Source organism: Ostrea edulis, chromosome 1 (genome assembly GCF_947568905.1).
Source record: "Ostrea edulis chromosome 1, xbOstEdul1.1, whole genome shotgun sequence".
NCBI lineage: Eukaryota > Metazoa > Mollusca > Bivalvia > Ostreida > Ostreidae > Ostrea > Ostrea edulis.
This window is the reverse complement of record NC_079164.1, coordinates 2,556,852-2,577,172: the sequence shown is the minus strand read 5'-3', so window position 1 is coordinate 2,577,172 and position 20,321 is coordinate 2,556,852. Positions and strand designations below refer to the sequence as shown.

General features: G+C 34.8%; 1 protein-coding gene and 1 long non-coding RNA gene across 4 annotated transcripts; both read left to right on the top strand.

Annotated features, from left to right (window-relative positions):
* Positions 1-3,734: 3,734 nt before the first annotated feature.
* Positions 3,735-8,691, top strand: LOC125664501 (uncharacterized). 3 transcript variants are annotated; one of them, XR_008798956.1, is made up of 5 exons: positions 3,735-5,332; positions 5,459-5,926; positions 6,339-6,415; positions 6,571-6,634; positions 7,305-8,691. It is a non-coding gene; the product is annotated as an uncharacterized LOC125664501 (long non-coding RNA). The 3 variants fall into 3 exon arrangements; XR_007365944.2 differs by having other exon boundaries at positions 3,735-5,926; positions 7,305-7,607; positions 7,918-8,691; XR_008798955.1 differs by having other exon boundaries at positions 3,735-5,926.
* Positions 8,692-14,801: 6,110 nt separating this feature from the next.
* Positions 14,802-19,846, top strand: LOC125664563 (uncharacterized). The gene is made up of 6 exons (XM_056150835.1): positions 14,802-14,899; positions 17,597-17,655; positions 17,924-18,052; positions 18,147-18,381; positions 18,469-18,500; positions 18,656-19,846. The coding sequence occupies exons 1-6, from the start codon at positions 14,823-14,825 to the stop codon at positions 19,270-19,272; spliced, it is 1,149 nt and encodes a 382-aa protein (XP_056006810.1). The 5' UTR covers positions 14,802-14,822; the 3' UTR covers positions 19,273-19,846.
* The last annotated feature ends 475 nt before the right edge of the window (positions 19,847-20,321 follow it).

Genomic DNA, 20,321 nt, shown 5'->3' with positions numbered 1-20,321 from the left:
TACCTTCCCTGACATATCTTGTGGCACAGTACGTTTAAAATTTCTTGTTCACAACTGTTAATGTCTTCGTGAGGAGAAAGGTAGAGACTTGTTAAATCATTTATTCGATCCAACGATGTATCTCTCTCTGTAAAGGTATTTTGTGAAGAATATGTGTATAAGAAAGGGTTTTCTTTAATAACACATATGTATATATTATCTCGAGTTATAAAGGGATTAGTTTTTAAAAGATTATGAGTGATCTATTTTTCTAGAGCAGAATTATGAAAATTTATTTTTAACCAACATCAACCATCTCAGCATAGTTTTATACGAAACAAAGCAGTTTATTCCATCTTTAATCCTTAATCTTCTTTTCCGGATGTTATTAATGTAGTTATGTATTTCCTGATGTACCAGTGGTGAAATGTAATCACTTCCTCGGTGATTGATAGTTTTATTCCTAGATGAAATTCCAAAATGAATGCACGTATTATTATTCAGATGTATTTTATAATGGCGGAGATTATGTGCCAGGGCGTGAGTTCTAATAGGGATGATTGCCGCACGTATGTACATTTCTTAATTTCAACATGCTTTGATCCGTCATTTCATTTATTCAGCTATTTCATTCTAGCTACACACTTTGTTAATCAATACGTTTGTAAAGTATTTTATTTTCCCACAAATCTTGACATGAATGTTAAAATTTACATCATGTTGAAATAGAATAAGCAATGAATTCTACTTCGTTTATCATCAATATTAACTTTTATCTTGGATTATGCAAGTGTATTAGGGATAGCTCAACTTGCTGTTACAATTACTATTTCGATAAAAGAACTGACAGGTGTGTAGGTATGTACAGTTAAAAAGAATATTCACATATTAAGTTTTCTTAAACATTTTGATAAACATAGAATCACAGAAATGAAACACATTCAATGGTGTCCAGAGGTCCGTGTTTGCCCAACTATATATTTCGTATTGCTTGTAGGAGTTATGAGATTTATCACTGTTCGTTATCTTCACCTTTCATGGTATAAATATGAATTGATTAAAATTATTAAGCTGTCTTCAATTCAATCTGATAAAGGAATTGCCAGATGTGTAGGTACAAATCAAGGATTGGAATATAGATATAGAGTTTCAAAATGATCATTGCTTTAGAGCTAAATGCCATTAGCTTTAGATCCAATGGGCACACCAGTGAAGATGTCGGGTAGCGAGAAGGAATACACATCCCTAAGGTCATAGCAAGGATCTTTCTCTACTGTGTGAACGCATACTGTGACACGCCACTATTTAGTATTTACCCGAAAAACGCACTGGAGCTCCCTGCATTAACGGCACACCATAAATGCTAATATCAATTGAGACTGTTGACCCCCCCCCCCCCCTGTACTATCAACTTATTTGTCAAAAGCTTCCCTCGATTTAAAAAACACGATCGCAAGAAGAACATGCTTTTGCGTATTGAATCATTTGAGAGACATAAACACTATATGCAGCTAATAATGGGATTTTGCCAAATGAATAAGGGAAGCTGACGATAGAGAAGCTGAAGTCATCTTGTTTATCATTAAGTTGAGTTTCAGTTTACCGTTAACACTAGTGTTAAATGAAATATTCAATTATTAACCAGATGCTCAATGCTGTCGTTTCCATCTAGTTTACATATAAATAAAAATGAATGTTGTTAATCCATAAAACATCATTGATATATCTCAATGAAAAGTTGATGTCACATTGCAGTGTAATTCCCAGCTGTGCAAAACTTTTTGTTTCCTACTGGTTAGCTTTTGAAAGTATCTGCAATGTCATGTCATCACTAACCACACAGCTATGCATGTAAATATCACCTTTATGTTTAGGATAACCGCAATCTTCGGATTATGTGTTATATAATAAGATAATAATATATATATTTATTATATAGCTAATAAACAGTCTATTATAAAGTCTGCGTAAAATCTAGAGAATATTAATGTTCAATATCCTGAGAATTTATTGAACTCTAACTTTGCATTACGTAAATTGTATGCGCCCGAAACATTCCGGGTATGAGCGTTCAATATTGACGTTACCGTAACGACGTAAACAAGCCAAAATGGCAGACGACGGTCCTCCAAATCTGACAGAGCTGTATTTGATATTTACTAAAGCAAAATGTTTCACTGTACATAAATTATGATGTCCCCATTTACAAAATCAGTTTGCTTCATGCATTAATGACGGTTTAAATATTGAACAGTTAAGAAATGCATGCTGATATTATACACCTCCTTAGATGCCAATATTGATGAATTTATCGTCTATTTTTGAGTAGTTTGAGTGAAAAGGGATATAATTTAACAACTAAATACTTTAGTTATATAATAAAAGGGTTAATGAACTTATATTGGTGAATATTGGCACTCGTTGGCTGTGAAAATGCACTCACAAAATCGTGCATTTTCACAGCCAACTCATGCCAATATTCACCAATATAAGTTCAATAACCCAATAATGTATTATCCTGAACTATACAGTGATTTGTTCTTGAACGGTAGTACCTGTTTTGCAGATTTGTTCTGCTGGAAATGTGTTCTTTATGTTTGAATAATTCCCTGATCTGTAGCAGAATATAAAAAGCTGTATATTTTCCCCAAAAAAAAACAATAGTTCATTCCATTCATTTTAATGTTCCTTTCCGGATACACATTATGTCCTTCCTGATATACCAGTGGTGAAATGTAAATTATTCCTCGATCATTGATAGTTTTTTCTTGCTAAATAATGTTTCAAATGGATGTGTATGCTATTGTTCAAATGTGGTTTATTATTGAAATCTTGCGTCAGAGAGTGATATATAATAATGATGATCGTCGCAAGTATGTACATGAATCGATTTTAATATGCTTTATTCTGCCATTTCATTTATTTAGGGATTTCATTCATCAATCATTAGATTTCTAGAGAATATGATATTTTTTCCCAAATCTTAACATGCATTTTGTGATTTTTATCATTTTAAAATAAAATGAGCAATTAATCCGATTTCATTATTCCTTTTAATTTCGGATTATACAACTTTCTTAGGTCGAACTCTATTTGCTGTTACAATTATTATTTCGATAAAGAAACTGGCAGGTGTGTAGGTATGTAACATTTCAGAATACCTTTACATGTCAAGCTGTCTTTAACATTTTGACAAACGTGAGAGAAATGAAGACATTTATACATATGAATAGTGTGAAATGAGCAAACTGTTTTAATTCATTCTAATTAAGGAGTTGGAAGTTGTTCAGGTTTATCAAATTGAACGATTTGGATCTAGATTTCAAAATAATATTGAAGCACCTACATTTTGAATGATGAAGATTGCTGCAGCATAAAATGTAATTTTATTTATTTGATCTGTTGCAGAATGTGCACTGGGCAGCTTTGGGTCGAATTGTAAAGAAAGCTGTGGTAGTGGATACTACGGTTATCTGTGCAAAATAAAATGCGAATGTGAAGCTCATCATTGTGACCCGGTTACTGGGTGCACAAAATGTATGTTCTCCTATAATACGTTATGATTTATATCATTAACTTTTAGCTTGCAAATAATAAATAACAATATTTGTTTATATATTTGTAGCCGTTCATGAGTACACAACTGAAGATATGTCTCTAGCAGATTCTACAACGCAGTCCATCACACAGGAATCAGGAGCGATAGAACCCGTAGAGAAATTTCATACCACGCCTTGTGTGACTCGTGGTTCGTGTTGACCTTACTCTGAATTTCATATTCATTAGATGAGTTATGGAATTGATCACTGTTCGTTATCTTCACCTTTTCATATACACGGTCAAAACTATTCAAATTCAACCCGACTTCTACTATACACTGTAGATATGGTGTTCCTGATGAAAATAATTCATACCATCATGTCATCAGTACCAGTACCTACAGTAACTAGAAACCTCTCTTCTTGAATTGATGATGTTTTCTTAGATTGTTTCGTTAGCATTGTTTGTACATCGTCGATTATTATTATTATACTTTCACTTCTAATTCCGTGCGTTTCATGGAAAACCAATTACTTCTTACCTTAATAATCTTAGAATTCCTACGCCTCGGATTGATAATTGCACGCGCGACCACCCAGTAGCCAGCATCGTAAGTATCAGATCATTTTGACCAATTCATAACTAGCTTGTAGAACAATAAGTTTGGTCTTCGAAGCAGTCCATATTTTCGTAAGGAATAAAGGTAAGATATTGGTAAAACATTTAACGGACTCCACAGCGAAACTTTCTAGGAATTGTCTGAACTTTGAAGGTGTAGTATTGGTACAATGATTCGAATTCATTCGTAGAGTCGACGTAGAATATTTTTTACAACCAAAACGCCATTTCAAAGACTCGTCGTTTTGAAAAGAAATCTTGAGTAGACGATGGATCCTCCTAGGCACCTGATTTCACCTCTGGTGTGTCCAGGGGTCCGTGTTTGCCCAGCTATCTATTTTGTATTGCTTATAGGAGTTATAAGATTGATCACTGTTCGTTATCTTCACCTTGCATTTCCAAATGTGGAATTCTTCTCAATTGCAGGTATAAAAATTTCAGTAAAAAGAAAGACAGTATATTTAAAACATATTTTAACGGAACCAAAATTTGTACCATGAGCTATTTGGGTTTTGTCTATACTTGTTGCTTATGAAACAAAATGCGGATATACAGCGTCTCTAATCTGAAAAAGTGTTTAGGACTTCCACCTCATACTGCAAATGTATTACATTTGGCTGTGTATTCTATTTAGCGTCTTTGACGGAACGCAGCTTCCGCTAAATCAAGTGCATCACTAAATGCCATCCGTAAATCTAGATGTTTAAAGTAATTCAGGAATGCTCTAAAACAAATCTACGCTAACTTGTTGAAAAAACGATTTCCGCCAAATATCGTACACGCCAAATATAATACGTTTACAGTAGTTTTCCATAATCTTATAAAATGTGCATATCTTACAAAGTTTTATTGCAACAAAAACATACGGTTTTCTTACGCTCGAATTAAATGATATTTGTCTTCTGTTATGTTGAAGATGGATATTTTGTCCAAGGAACTGAAATTCAACAGACCGTGAAGATGACTCGGGTGTAGAGAAGCATGCATTCGGACAACTAAATTCGCTCCTTCCTCTTCAACGACTGCCGCATCACTTTTTGAGAATTTAATGATGATTATCATGATGATAATGATGATATTCTTTACTTATACAAAATTTCACAATTACTTATTGTACAGACTAGTAAACGTCGTCCAGTTGATGACATCGCAAAAAGCAAGGACCCGTGTCACAGCAGATATACATAAAATTCAGGTGTTTTATTATGTGTATTATGTAAACATATCTGCAAGGGGGTAAGCGGAACTCGGGGATTTACACGAATCAGGTTCTCGCTTAAATGTCTGACTCTATACTCAGTGTATTCCATCATCATTTCAGGGGGAATATGGGGATCACCTTTGTTTACCTTAGGGGCTGGTTTGACCCTTGTGGTACCAATGGCAAGTTTTGGGCTTATCCTTGTATGGTACCAAGGGAGGCGGGATAGAATGAGGACCTGAGCCAGTACTTGATTTCCAAATCACATGTGGTATTCTCTCTTGTTATGGTACCAAGAATTCTCGCTCATCATGATCAAATGTGGGTGCGTCTTTTGCCAGTTGATGGGGGCATTTGGTGATTCTGCGGTTTCTGCCTGGGTAACTCAAAGAAGTGGATTGTAGATTGTGACAAATAATCGCCACAAACTTGTAATATTCAAGTTTTTTCATTAAAGTGTTGTAATTTATACGATTTGTCATGTTTATTTCTGCACCTGGAATTATTGACTATTTTGAGTGTAGTTTCTTACAGTGGACGACAAAGCAAAACAGAATGAATGAATAGCTACCAACATGCAGACACCCAGTATGTAATATAAGACGACCGATATTGTGTGTCACAGAAATAATCAATAAATAAAGACATTTTGGTACGCAGTTTAGAAGAATCAATAGTTGTATCATGAAAATAACCGAAAAAGGTAGATACCGGCTTAGGTAATTCAGGACGATGAACAATATGTGCTATTGAAATAATCGATAAAGGCAGATATTCCGGTACATAATTCAGGATAATCAATAGTATGTGACATTGAAACAATCGATAACTATAGAAATTCTATCCATTATAACAGACTCTTCCTGTTATGATTCTTTTCCAGATTTGTCAACTGGTTACAATTAAAACTCTTCCTTGATCATCAGTGTATTCTATTCCTAGATTGAATTATAAAGTGTTTGTGAGTGTTATTGTTCAGATAGGGTTTACAATGTTTCAGATAACAAACCCTTATCATGATGATTGTTACAAGTATTAACATTGATTCCGTCTACTTATTCTAGCATCCATTCCACGGTACATACACAATACATAATAATGTTGTTGAAATACGTAATGTTTTCCTTAATATTCTGACAAGTATTTTACATTTTTCATCATTTTGAAATCAAATGAGCAATATATTATATTTTGTTGATCATTTATATTAATTTTTGATTTGGATTATGCAGTTTCCTTAGACATCCCTCCACTTGTTCCTACAGTAAACTTTCCCATAAAGGCATTCGTAGCTGTGTAAGTATGTACTGTACATCAGTTTTCTTGAATACTTTAATAAACATACATAGTTTCAGTTTTATATAAAAAAAAAAAAAAAAAAGATGATATATATTCTTATTAATCCATGGAAAAATAAATTTATCTTATTATTTCTCAATCGTAACATACTACTATCTAGATGTCTGAACAATGTTAAAAAAATGGCGTGTCAAAGATTGACTATATTTGTGCAGTTAATTTGAATCAGATGTAATCTAATATGTTGAAACATGTCTCCTTTGCAGCTTAGGGTAGAACTGTGAACATTGCATAAACGGATCTTTCGGTTTTCTTTGTGAAAGTGAACGCGAATGTGCTGCTCACTTTTGTGATTGAGTTTGAGGGGTTAAAAATGTGTGTAGCTCTCCTCAAATAAGACATCTTTAAATTGATTCATATTTTGAAAGGTCGATATAGCCTGCTTACTCCTCCAATCCCATCTCTCTGTTTCCCTAACTCTTAATTTTGCATTCCTTATAGGAGTTATGAGATTGATCACTGTTCGTTATCTTCACCTTTCATAGTGCTGATTTGTGTTATATGATGTTCCTGTAAGATTTTACATACTTCTTCATAAAGTACTCCTTTGGTTACAATTACAGTTCATAATATTGAAATAATTAGTGTTTTAAAAATTTAATACTAGAGGTCATCACGCAGGAAGTAGAGGTAGAAGTCACAGAAAAACATGCTCACACATAACACTCAGACTCCGTTTGCCTGATCAGGATATGGGGCTCATGGCGGGTGTGACCGGTCAACAGGCACCTGATCCCACCTCTGGTGTGTCCAGTGCTCCGTGTTTGCCCAACTATCTATTTTGTGTTGCTTGTAGGAGTTATGAGATTGATCACTGTTCGTTATCTTCACCTTGCATACTACACACTCCAAAGCAGATGTTCCTGCAGAGAAAGTCATATATCATCATGAAATCAATGATTGGATGCCAGTAAGAGTCACTTTGATTGGATCTGTATTTATAATCTTTTATCTTTGGACATATTTTTACCTTATGAAAACAGCATGGTAAAAAATTAAATTTTCTCAGCAATAATTGAATTGTTTTAATCTTAAATGCAAATACGTTATGTTTCCTTTTAGGTGAAAAACTATTTCAAAATATCCGATAAAAATAGGTAACGCATTAATTGTCTTGCTAACTATAGATTTTACAACCGTATGAGATTTACAAATCGTCATGAAATTTCTTGCAAAGCTCATCATTATTCCATTGCTATCACATATTATATCATGTATAGAAGAGGGCAATATACATCATCAAGATATTTGTGATGACCAGGTCGTGGGTACGGATATAGCTGTCGAGGAGCAATCAGGTGATTCCGACAAAACTGGCTCATCAATAATTGTGCCACTAGGTTCAGAACATCGACTGGTTCAACTTGTATAAGAGGTGAAACTTGTGGAATCGGAATTCAAACGCAAAAAAAAAACCGTTTATGATAAATATAATATCAAATGTAGATATAATCATCTCCAGTTGAGGAAAATGAAAAACAGTGTTATCAGTATAAAGATACAAAACTCAGAACACGTGGTTCAGAACCAGGAATTTTATGTGTCATTGAATACACCGGATACAATGCCTTTGATCTGCACAACTTGGAAACACATTCCCTCTGAAGCCTAAACTCGACTTTGACAATAATGATCAAAACACAGAATGTTCTCACATTATCATCCGATGCACTTCAGAACAGAGATTTGTGGACTTTCATGAAGGTTTCCCCAAATCAGCTACACGTACTTAGGGAGTTTCTGTGACCAGAGAAGTAGACAAAAACGAGAGGAAATAGACATTGGTGAAAATTCATATAACATTGTTAATTATCAGCTATTCCCAGCAAAATTAACACACTGATACATGTAAATGAACACCGACTGCCAACAACAGTTTAAAATGTAGTCGCTATAATTGTACTTTCACAGCATGTTATGTAATTTCATATTTTTTTATTTCAATGATATTATGAGCTGCTGTCATATCGAATAAAACAACATTGAATGTGTAATTGATAGTATGAGTTACCGTTCTTCTATACAGTCCCCACCTTTACTTTTCTCGTGCTCTCAGGGAAAATATTCAGACTATTGCGTCACAACATATATGAAAAGTGGTGTGAATCAAATATGGATTGTTAAAAAATTCAAAGCACTTTTGACATATTTTGAAACAGTTTTGTGGTGTCATATTTTATTCTACATAATCTAACATATTTCATGTAACATCCAACAATATTGAATGAGTCTCATAACTTACCTAAAAGTATACAATAAGTAAATAGACTCATTGGATAATCACATGTAAATGACAAGAGGTCAACAAATAACACAAAAGGTTTTAAGTTTTTATTGTAACTCAGGAATCACATCCATCTAGTAAGGGTCGAGGGGTTCACGTGCATTTATGCGCGGGTATGTTAAGGCATGTCATACTCCATTTATGTACGTAAGTTGCACAATCTTTACAATCTATCCTACACAGAGGGAAGGAAATACTAAGTTTTTATAATTTTTGTAACACACATAGTTTATCAAAAGTGTTGTTAGAATCCTACCGTTTTCAGTGTTGCTTAATTTATGTGGGAGAAACCAAGGGTTCACTTAAAAGAATATGGGGGCACAGATTTCAAATTAATAATGGTGGTAACCAACTTCTTTACAAGCATTTTAATGCACCAGACCACTCCATCTTGTCCATGAGGGTAAGAATTTTAGAAGAAAAAAGCCATCACACAAACAATCCAACATTAAGCACCCCTTTTCGTAGACAACGAGAAGATCACTGGATCAGGACCCTAGGCCCTGCATTTCCATATGGATGCAATGTATATGATGTGAGACATTTGACTAGTCCACAAGGAAATAACGTGAATTTGATAAGACTCTTTCCCAATACCCAAAGATGGAAACGCAGTCATGGACATCGTTCATATAAAATACCAAGTTTAAATGATGCCATGTTTGATTCACTTTTGCCTTACGTCAACAGACAATTAGGTCCACATCATCTTCGTACAAAACTTTACTCTATTCCATTGAGAGTTTTACACACATTATTTAAAGAAGTTATAGCTAGTCTATACTTAGATTTTTCAACACCTGAATATAGCCTGAACTCTATGATTATGGACGTTGCCTACCACAGGCTCTTTAAACCAGCACAGACCATGGATGATATTCCGTCCAAATCATGTTGCGAATTCCTTAAGCTCAAATTTACAAACAAAGGAATAGATGTCGTCAACATAAGCAACATTCTTCGTCATAAAAGGGTTCAGTAGTGTATTCCAACTTATTTCAAGTTCAAGTCTACACCCTGTATTTCCTACAGCTATACTTCTACTATTGCGCCCCAACTTTTTAATTATTAACTAACTTTGCAGTACCTAGATATAGACCATCTTATACGTAATCCACCAACATGTTCTTGTTCTTCATCTTCTTTCAACTATAGTCCAGCTGGACATGTCATTACTGATGATGTTGATATAGTTGAAAATGAGGACCTCAAATCACGCATTCTTAAAGGTCCTAAATACAGAGAAACTCGGTCGATTAATTGGCGACAGAACTTCATCTCTGTTATGAGTTATGTCGAAGATTATGACAGACGATGGGCTAAATATGAAAAAGAAGAACTTGATACATTGTCAGAATGGGCTAAAAGCATAAGAGGGATATGAAAATCTCGCATTAGACACATGAAAACAAAAGTACGTACCATCTATTCTTCTCTGTTTAGTAAACCAGAAGTGATAAAAGAATTAGATAGGTTACATGAGGAATATGTTTTGGTTCCAGCTGACAAAGCTAGTAACAACATTGTCTTTGTTTGTAAGGCTCGTCATTACATCTGTATTTTAAACGAACTTGGCATTAATTCCACTTTTGGCATTCATACTTATACTCCAACTGCCCTTTCAAAAGATGAAATTCTTCAAAACCATGCTTCCGTTTTAGACACATTTAATATCCCAATCAATGGGTCGAATGAATATGAGTTACTGTACCTATACTGGATTTCTAAACTACTACATAAAAATCTTTACAAAGATACATTGCTGGATCCAGTAAGTGCTCTACCAAGCCCATATCTTTGCTCCTCACGAAAATATAAACAACTGTGAAGGAGAAACTTCAAACTTACTGTGCGACTACATATATCAGAAGTGGTGTTAATCAAATATGGATTCTAAACAATACTAAAGAACGTTTCGTAAACTTGAAATCGCAGAATTTTCCCCAAATCAATAACATTAAAACCTATGACTTTTCAACACTATACACGACCATTCCTCACGATAAATTAAAGACTGGACCTTTTCACATCATAGACAGTTTCTTCTTCAACAAAAACAGAAAACAGAAATATTTATATCTAGTGATCAGTCATTCAAAAACTTCCTTTGTTAAACACCACTCTGATTACACGCACAAGTACTCTCAAGTTGAAATAAAATATATGCTAGAGTTCCTCATTGATATATCTTCGTGGTCTTTGGTGATCAGGTCTTCCAGCAGTCTGTTGGAATTTCCATGGGCTCGGACTGTGCTCCTTTGTTAGCTGACCTGTTTATATATTCATATGAAGCAGAATTTATTCAAAAACTTCTATGCGAGAAGAAAAAATATCTGGCTGTGACCTTCAATTCGACATTTCGATATATCGATGACGTTTTGTCTATTAACAGTAATAGCTTCCATTCATATGTCGATTTGATATATCCCTGTGAGCTCGAAATAAAGGACACCACAGAGTCGTCCACTTCTGCTTCACACTTAGATATTTTATTGAAAGTAGACATTAACGGCAAACTGACAACTCAACTGTATGACAAACGGGATGATTTCAGCTTCTCCATCGTCAACTTCCCATATTTATGTAGCAATATTCCATTATCACCTGCATATGGTGTTTATATATCTCAACTGATTCGATATGCAAGAGCTTGTTCTGGGTATAGTCAGTTTTTAAATCGAGGTAGGCTACTGACAAACAAGTTGGTAGTACAGGGGTTTCAACAGTCTCCATTGGAGTCAGCATTTCGCAAATTCTATGGTCGTTATAACAATCTAGTTCGTCAGTACAACCTCGCATTGGGTCAAATGCTGTGTGACGTGTTTCATACCGATTGTTAAGCCGTTCTTGGTACACTGATTTTGACTGCGGATAACTCCGTTTACCTGCTCAGGATATAGGGCTCACAACGGGTGTGTCAACAAGGGACGCTTATTCCTGCTAGGCACTTGATCCCACCTCTGGTGTGTCCAGGGATTCGTGTTTGCCCAACTAGTTATTTTGTATTGCTTATAGGAGTTATGAGATTGATCACTGTTCGTTATCTTTAACTTGCATTTCACACTGGGGGTGTACAGGGTTTTTTTTTCAAGTTTTCATAACAGACAAATCTAGCAGTTATTGCCGTGTACGTAATTGTATGACCTTTCACACGGTATATAGAAAAGGCTCTAAAAGTACGCGGTGTAATATGAAACGTTTTCAATTTTATTTCAGTGTGTGGCAGGGAAAATAGGTTGACATGCTAAATGCAATGTTTTTCCATTCAAACAACGGTCCTCAATGAAATCAACATACTTTCAGAATATCAAAAAATTATTAGCGTTTCACATACATATTCCATATATTTTGTCATATATTTCAAATACTCCACATTTTGTCGATATCTATATCACAAAGTTAACAAATTATTTGTATGTGTCATCGTAACTCGATGTATAGTTATGACATCATCAGTTTACTTTCATATTGATGACACGCTATTCATATTACAGAAATGTCACCTTTAGTATTTCTTTCTATCTGCATGAATTATTTTATGCATGATTGAAAGGCGAAGATAACGAACAGCGATCAATGTCAAGACTCCAATAAGCAATACAAAATAGAAAATTGGGCAAACATATACCCCTGGATATATCAGAGGTGGAATCAGGTGCCTGGGAGGAATAAGCATCCCCTGTCGACTGGTCACCCCCGCCGTGAGCCCTATATATTGATAAGGTAAACTGAACCATCCGTTGTCAAAATCAGTGTACCAAGAACGGTCTAACAATCGGTATGAAACACGTCAAACAGCATTTAACCCATGATATGTTGCATTGGCAAACTAGATCGTTATAACGACCATAGACTTTCGTAACAGTTGAAACCCTTGTAACATAAACTTGTTTCTCAGTAGGCTGTCGCAATTTAAAAACTAATCATACGCAGAACAAGCTCTTGCGTATTGAATCAGGTGAGATATATGAACACTATATATACGAAGGTTGCTCGATATATAATGTGTATTGTACCACAGTGCGATAACGCTTTGCATGGTTTAGCGAATAATGATAGTCTTGAATTGCTATATCCAATACCTTCCCAACGGTATCAATACGATCATTTAGCTCAATATGGTGTTAACCTTATAGTCGTTTCAATAGAGCCAGTCGTTGACCACTGTTATAAAAGTAGTTGGGAAACGTGTTGAGAATATTGAAGAAATCAGAGCTTATATAAAAGATTGCACAAAACTCGTTCATTCAGTAATGCAGATTTTTACTGAATTTTATGGGTCTGATAAGGTATCTTCTGCGACAGTTCGTAGGCGGAGATCAAAATTTCTAACTGAAACAGAGTCTGCCAAAGATGCAGCAAAATCTGGCCGACCTGTGACTTTAACAGACAAGGCAAATGTCTAAAAGTCAGGGAAATTATTGAAAGTGATGACAGATACACGATTCGTGATATTGCCCTTGGCTCAGCCATCAAGCAGTGCCTCGGAGTTCTACCTAAATCAGCGTACCGTGAGGCACTTCAGAAATGGATTCCGAGATTGAAATTATTTATATTAAACCGCAGAGAATACTTGTAATGTTCATTTCACTATTTGAGTCGAATACTTGTCATATATTGTACAATACACATTGCGTATCGAATGGCTCTCATAGGTGAAAATGAAATATTGTTGCATAAATATGAGAAGTTGACGTTAGAGTAACTGAAATCATCCCGTTTGTCATCAAGTTGAGTTATGAGTTTGCCGTTGGTATCTATTTTCAATAAAATATCTAAATATGAAGCAGAGGTGGATGACTCTATGGCGTCGTTTATTTAGAATTAACAGGAATACATCGAATCTACATATGAATGAATGTTATTATTGTAGATAGATAAAACGTAATTGATATATCTAAATGTCGACTTGAAAGCGACTGCAAGAGATGTTTTCTTCTCATGAAGAAGTTTTTAAATGAATTCTTCATAAGAATATAAATACAGGCCAGCTAACAAAGAAGCAAAATTCGAGCCCATGGGATTCCCAACAGACTGTTTGAAGACCTGATCAAACACAATGAACATTGAGGAACTCCAGCATATTTTCTATATCAAACCTAAAAAAGAGTACTTATGCCTGGAATCGGAGTTGTGTTTAGCAAAGTATTTTTTTCGGATGAATGATCACTAGATACGAATATTTCCTTTTTTCGTTTTTTAAAAGAAACAACTGTCTATGATGTCAAATAACATAGTTTCTCTTTCATCGTGAGGAATGGTCGTGTAAAGTGTTGAAACGTTATACGTTTTGATGTTGTTGATTTGAGAGCAGTTTTGCCGTTTCAAATTTTATAAAAAATCTTCGGAATTTTTTACAATCCACATTTGATTTATACCTTCCCTGACATATGTTGTGGCACAGTACGTTTGAAATTTCTTGTTCACAACTATTAATATCTTCGTTAGGAGTAAAGGTAGAGACTTGATAAATCATTTATTACATTTATTAGATGTATCTCTTTCTGTAAAGGTATTTTGTGAAGAATATGTGTATAAGGAAGGTTTTTCTTTAATAACACATATGTATATTATCTCGAGTTATAAAAGGATTAGTTTTTAAAAGATTATAAGAGTGATCTATTTTTCTTGAGCAGAATTATTTAAAGTTGGTTTTAACCAACATCAACCATGTCAACATAGTTTTTTACTAAACAAAGCAGTTTATTCTATGCATCTTTCATCCTTAATCTTTCTTTCCGGATGCTATTAGTGTAATTATGTATTTCCTGATACACCAGTGGTGAAACGAAAACATTTCCTCGGTTATTGATAGTTTTTATTCCTAGATGAAATTTCAAAATGGATGTACGTGTTATTGTTCAGCTGGCGGAGATTATGTGTCAGGGAGTGAGATCTCATCAGGATGATTGTCGCACGTATGTACATTTCTTAATTCCAACATGCTTTGATCAGTCATTTCAATTATTCAACGATTTTCTTCATAGCTACATACTTTGTTAATCAATGCAAGGTGAAGATAACGAACAGTGATCAATCTCATAACTCCTACAAGCAATACAAATTAGATAGTTGGGCAAACACGGCCCCCTCGACACACCAGAGATGGGATCAGGTGCCTAGGAGGAGTAAGCATCCCCTGTTGACCGGTCACACCCGCCGTGAGCCCCATATCCTGATCAGGTAAACGGAGTTATCCGTAGTCAAAATCAGTATGCCAAGAATGGCTTAACAATCGGTATGAAACACGTCACACAGCATTTGACCCAATGCGAGGTTGTATTGACGAACTAGATCGTTATAACGACCATAGAATTTGCGAAATGCTGACTTCAATCGAGACTGTTGAAATACCTGTACCATCAACTTGTTTGTCAGTAGCTTACCTCGATTTAAAAACTGACTATACCCAGAACAAGCTCTTGCATATCGAATCAGTTGAGATATATAAACACCATATGCAGGTGATAATGGAATATTGCTACATAAATGTGGGAAGTTGACGATGGAGAAGCTGAAATCATCCAGTTTGTCATACAGTTGAGTTGTTGGTTTGCCGTTAATGTCTACTTTCAATAAAATATGTTTGTAGAGTATGTTTTATTTTCCCCAATTCTTGACATGCATGTTACAATTTGCATCATTTTGAAATAGAATAAGTAATGAATTCTACTTCGTTTATCATCAATATCCATTTTTATTTTGGATTATGCAATTGCTCACTGAACTTGTTGTTACAATTGCTGTTACAATTACTATTTCGATAAAAGAAATGGTATGTGTGTAGGTACGTACAGTTAAAATATTATTCACATATTAAGTTTTCTTAAACGTTTTAATAATCATAGAATCACAGAAATGAAACATATTTGATGGTATACATATGAAAGGATTAAATTCAATAAGCTGTCTTCAATTCAATTTGATAAAGGAATTACCAGTTGTGTAGGTACAAATCAAGGATTGGAATAAAGATCTAGAGTTTCAAAATGATCATTGCTGTAGAGCTAAATGTCATTAGATTTAGATCCAATGGGCACACCAGTGAAGATGTCGGGTGGCGAGAAGGAATAAATACCCCTAAGGTCATAGCAATGATATTTCTCTACTGCGTGAACGCATACTGTGACACGCCACTATTTAATATTTACCCGAAAAACGCACTGGAGCTCCCTGCATTACCGGCAAACCATAAAAGTTAATATCAATTGAGACTATAGCAATACATAGGAGAAACAACAGACCTTCGCAGACGGGTCAACAACCATCGGTCCTCCATCGGAACCAAAAATGATTTGCCAGTAGCAACATATTTCAACGGCAATAACCACCGATGGGAGGACATGATAGTAGTGGTTATTGATCATGACCCTAGTTGGTCAGATACCGAAATAAAGCAGAAGGAAAAATTCTGGATTCACAGGTTGAAATCATTTGGACCGCATGGTATCAACAAAGCTACTGATTTCACCTGGATGAATATGGGCTAAACCCTTACTAGACTTTAAGCTTCATCTAGACTTACTCGTCTGATCATTTCCCTAACAGTGGTAATATGACCATTTTTAACACATTTCTTTCCTTTTCGATTATGTTTACAATCAGCCCACCCCTTTTAATTACTTTGAACTCCATAACCGATTGCTTACATGTAAAACCCATTTATCAGTTTCCGTGATTCTATGTTTTTTGCACGTCTACCTTTGACATGATCAGTACGGGAATGTCTGATGTTGATTCAATTTCCTGGGCTGCTTATTCTTTGTTTTTGTTTGGAGTTGGTCCATTTTGTTAACTTATTCAAACTTGTTGTTTATATTATCTTTCTCTCAAACTTTGTTCATTTCTTACTTCGTTTACATAGCTTATTTTCATTTATTTATTTAATTATTTATTGTATTTCTTATTTATCATCTTTTGATAAATTATGCATGGTTAAGATAGAATCTCTCTGGGTAAGAGTTAGCTTTACTATTTGTCAACGTAATTGGGTTAACTCGTTCCACTTGAAATTAATCAAGTTTACTGTTTTTCATTTTGGCCATTTTGGATCAGCTCTTTGGAAGAATAAGGTATGTCCTAATTCGCTCCGCTTTTAACATTGGTTGACAAGCTTAAAGACCAAAAAACATGTAGTCTTCTTTGCAAATACGTTTGTAGATTAGTGTAGTTGTAGTGCTAGATGTATTTATATGTAGTTTTTGTTATTATGCCCTGATGATATTGGCCATATTATGTAATTCTTTTCGCTGGTCCTGAAGAAGGGACGGGTCGTCCCGAAAATTTGACAATCTGGTTGTTCGTGTCGTTGATCATTTTAGTGCTTTGTATATTTTTTTGTATTTGACCTTGTATCCATGTGTGGAACTATAGTGCTTATATATATATATATATATATATATATATATATATATATATATATATATATATATATTAATATATCATCCTGAATTATTACTTAGTGATTTCATTCATCAATCATTAGATTTCTAGAGAATATTTCATTTATCTCAAATCTTAACATGCATTTTGCGATTTTTATCATTTTGAAATAAAATGAGCAATTAATCCCATTATCTTATTCATTTTAATTTCGGATTATACAACTTTCTTAGGTCGAACTCTACTTGCTGTTACAATTATTATTTCGATAAAGGAACTGGCAGGTGTGTAGGTATGTAACATTTCAGAATACCTTTACATGTCAAGATGTCTTTAACACTTTGACAAACGTGAGAGAAATGAAGACATTTATGCATATGAATAGTGTGAAATGAACAAACTGTTTTAATTCATTCTAATTAAGGAGTTGGCAGTTGTTCAGGTGTATAAAATTGAACGATTTGGATCTTGATTTCAAAATAATATTGAAGCACCTACATTTTGAATGATGAACATTGCTGTAGCATAAAATGTAATTTTATTTATTTGATCTGTTGCAGAATGTGCGCTGGGCAGCTTTGGGTCGAATTGTAAAGAAAGCTGTGTTAGTGGATACTACGGTTATCTGTGCAAAATAAAATGCGAATGTGAAGCTCATCATTGTGACCCGGTTACTGGGTGCACAGAATGTATGTTGTCCTCCAATAATTTGTGATTTATATCGTTAATGTTTGTTAACTTACAAATAATCATTAGGGATCATTATTTTCTATATACTTGTAGATGTTCATGAGTACAACACTGGTGAAACAATGTCTCCCAACAATTCAACGGTGGAGATCATCACACAGGAAGAAGGGCCGATAGACAATGCACATGTTAGAGAGGGCGTTCATGAAGACAAACATTCAGATCATCACAACACCAATCAATGGATGCCAGTTAGCTTCCTTCTGATTGGTTCTCTAGCTACAATGTCCATCGTTGGAATTCTGATATATCTTCGGACAACAAGACGGTGAAATTTTGTAAAGTTTGCAACGGTCACATCGGCAACAATCCTATTAGCTTCAAACTGAATATAGATAATGTTTTCTTCTTTTAGGTGTAAAATTGGTTCCAGATACCCCGAACTAGGTAATGTATTGTTTACACCTTCTGATAGCTCATTACAATATGATGTCAATAACCATGCATTATATAACAAGTTGTGTTGTGCAACATGAACACAGAGCTTCCTTTAATTCTAATAGTGATTTCAATGTCATTACATGATATTTCATATATTGAAGATGGTATTAACGTCGAACAAGAAGTTGATGATGAAAACCCCGCCGATACGACTCTAGCTGAGGAGGAGCAGACGGACGACTACGCTGAAATTCGATACTCACAATTTAATGATTGTAGCACTACATTAAGAAAATTTAATAATTCCACATGTACAGGAGGCGAAATCGGGGCTTGTGGAATCGGAAATCGAACAATACAGAACGTATACGATAGATATGATAACGGTTGTGAGTATAGCCGTCTCCAGCTCGGGAAAAAGCAAAGTAGAATTATCAGTCAGGACGGAACACAGAAACTGGGGGACATAAACCAAGACGAGGAAGTGTATGTGTCATTAAAACCATCAGACATAACGAATTCTCCCTTCACAAAAGCTAACACTTTACCTCGGAATTCTCGTATCAACATTGATGAAAATGAAAAAAACACAGAATTTTCTCATGATATCATTCGCAGTACTTCAGAAAGCAAACTGATTGATTTTCAGAAAGATTCCCTGAAACCTGTAACACGTATGGAAGTTTCTATGACAAGAGAAATACAAAGAGAAGATACAATGGTTGACTTTGAAGGCAGACCATATAGTCTTGTTAAGTTCTTGGATATTGCAGAATAGTTTGTACACCTGATGTTGACCATAAGCAGACTAGAATTGAATTTACATGACTTTATCGATACTTTGACACCATACCGCGGAATTGCAAATTCCAATAACAGTTTGAACTGATAACAATATTAAATGCAAAGGTCGTGGAAATCTACTGAACAAGACGTTTCTTTCGCATCCAGAGTCTGGAGTTCGATTCGCGAAACAAAGACGTTTAGCATTAATAGTAGGTTTTCCTTTTTCCGGTATAAGAAACAAAGACGTTTAGCATCAGTAGTAGGTTTTCCTCCGCCCGGTACTAGAAACGAAGGCTACTGTTTTTCAGTTATAGTATTCACATCACAGGTCCTGTGTCGTATCGGGTGTTGGCGCAGTAAGAACTCTCAAAAATACGTATCATCATGTCTAGGTCAAAATATCTTATATGTTGCTTTTAACCTAATTCTAGAAATACAATGATTGTGAACGAATTTGGTCTATACATGTAAAATACATCACTCAATAATTTCATTTTGCATTTGTAACTATGATATTCTTGTTCTCGATAACACTGCGTCATTAATAAAAACAATTTTTCTCGTTAGTCTTTATATGAGGATATGCTGACATTCCATTTAAACCGTGAAAGTAACAAAGTAGTATCAATCTAAGAAATCCTAAAAGAAGATATAAAGTCAAGAGTAATCTCTCTCGATCGATCGATCGATCGATCGATCGACAACCTGATAGTTTTGAGCATCATGCATTCAAGATATAATAACATTTCATCAAATATTTGGATTGGAGAAAAAGTACTACATTTCCTCCGTTTAAGAATGATGGAAGCTGAGATAAGGCGAAAATGTCAAATACAACTAATATAGAAAATTGATGCAGATAATTGTGAGCTCGAAATTAAAGACACCACAGAGACGTCCACTTCTGTTCCATACTTAGATATTTCAGTGAAAGTAGACATTAACGGCAAACTGACAACTCAGCTGTATGACAAACGGAATGATTTCTGCTTCTCAATCGTTAACTTCCCATATTTATATAGAAATATTCCATTATGCAGG

Coding starts and splice junctions, on each gene's coding strand:
- LOC125664563 (XM_056150835.1), top strand. CDS start 14,823: ATGGATGTACGTGTTATTGTTCAGCTGGCGGAGATTATGTGTCAGGGA. Junction 14,900..17,596: donor CATCAGGATGATTGTCGCAC/GTATGTACATTT, acceptor CAACTTTCTTAG/GTCGAACTCTACTTGCTGTT. Junction 18,501..18,655: donor TTCCAGATACCCCGAACTAG/GTAATGTATTGT, acceptor CATATATTGAAG/ATGGTATTAACGTCGAACAA.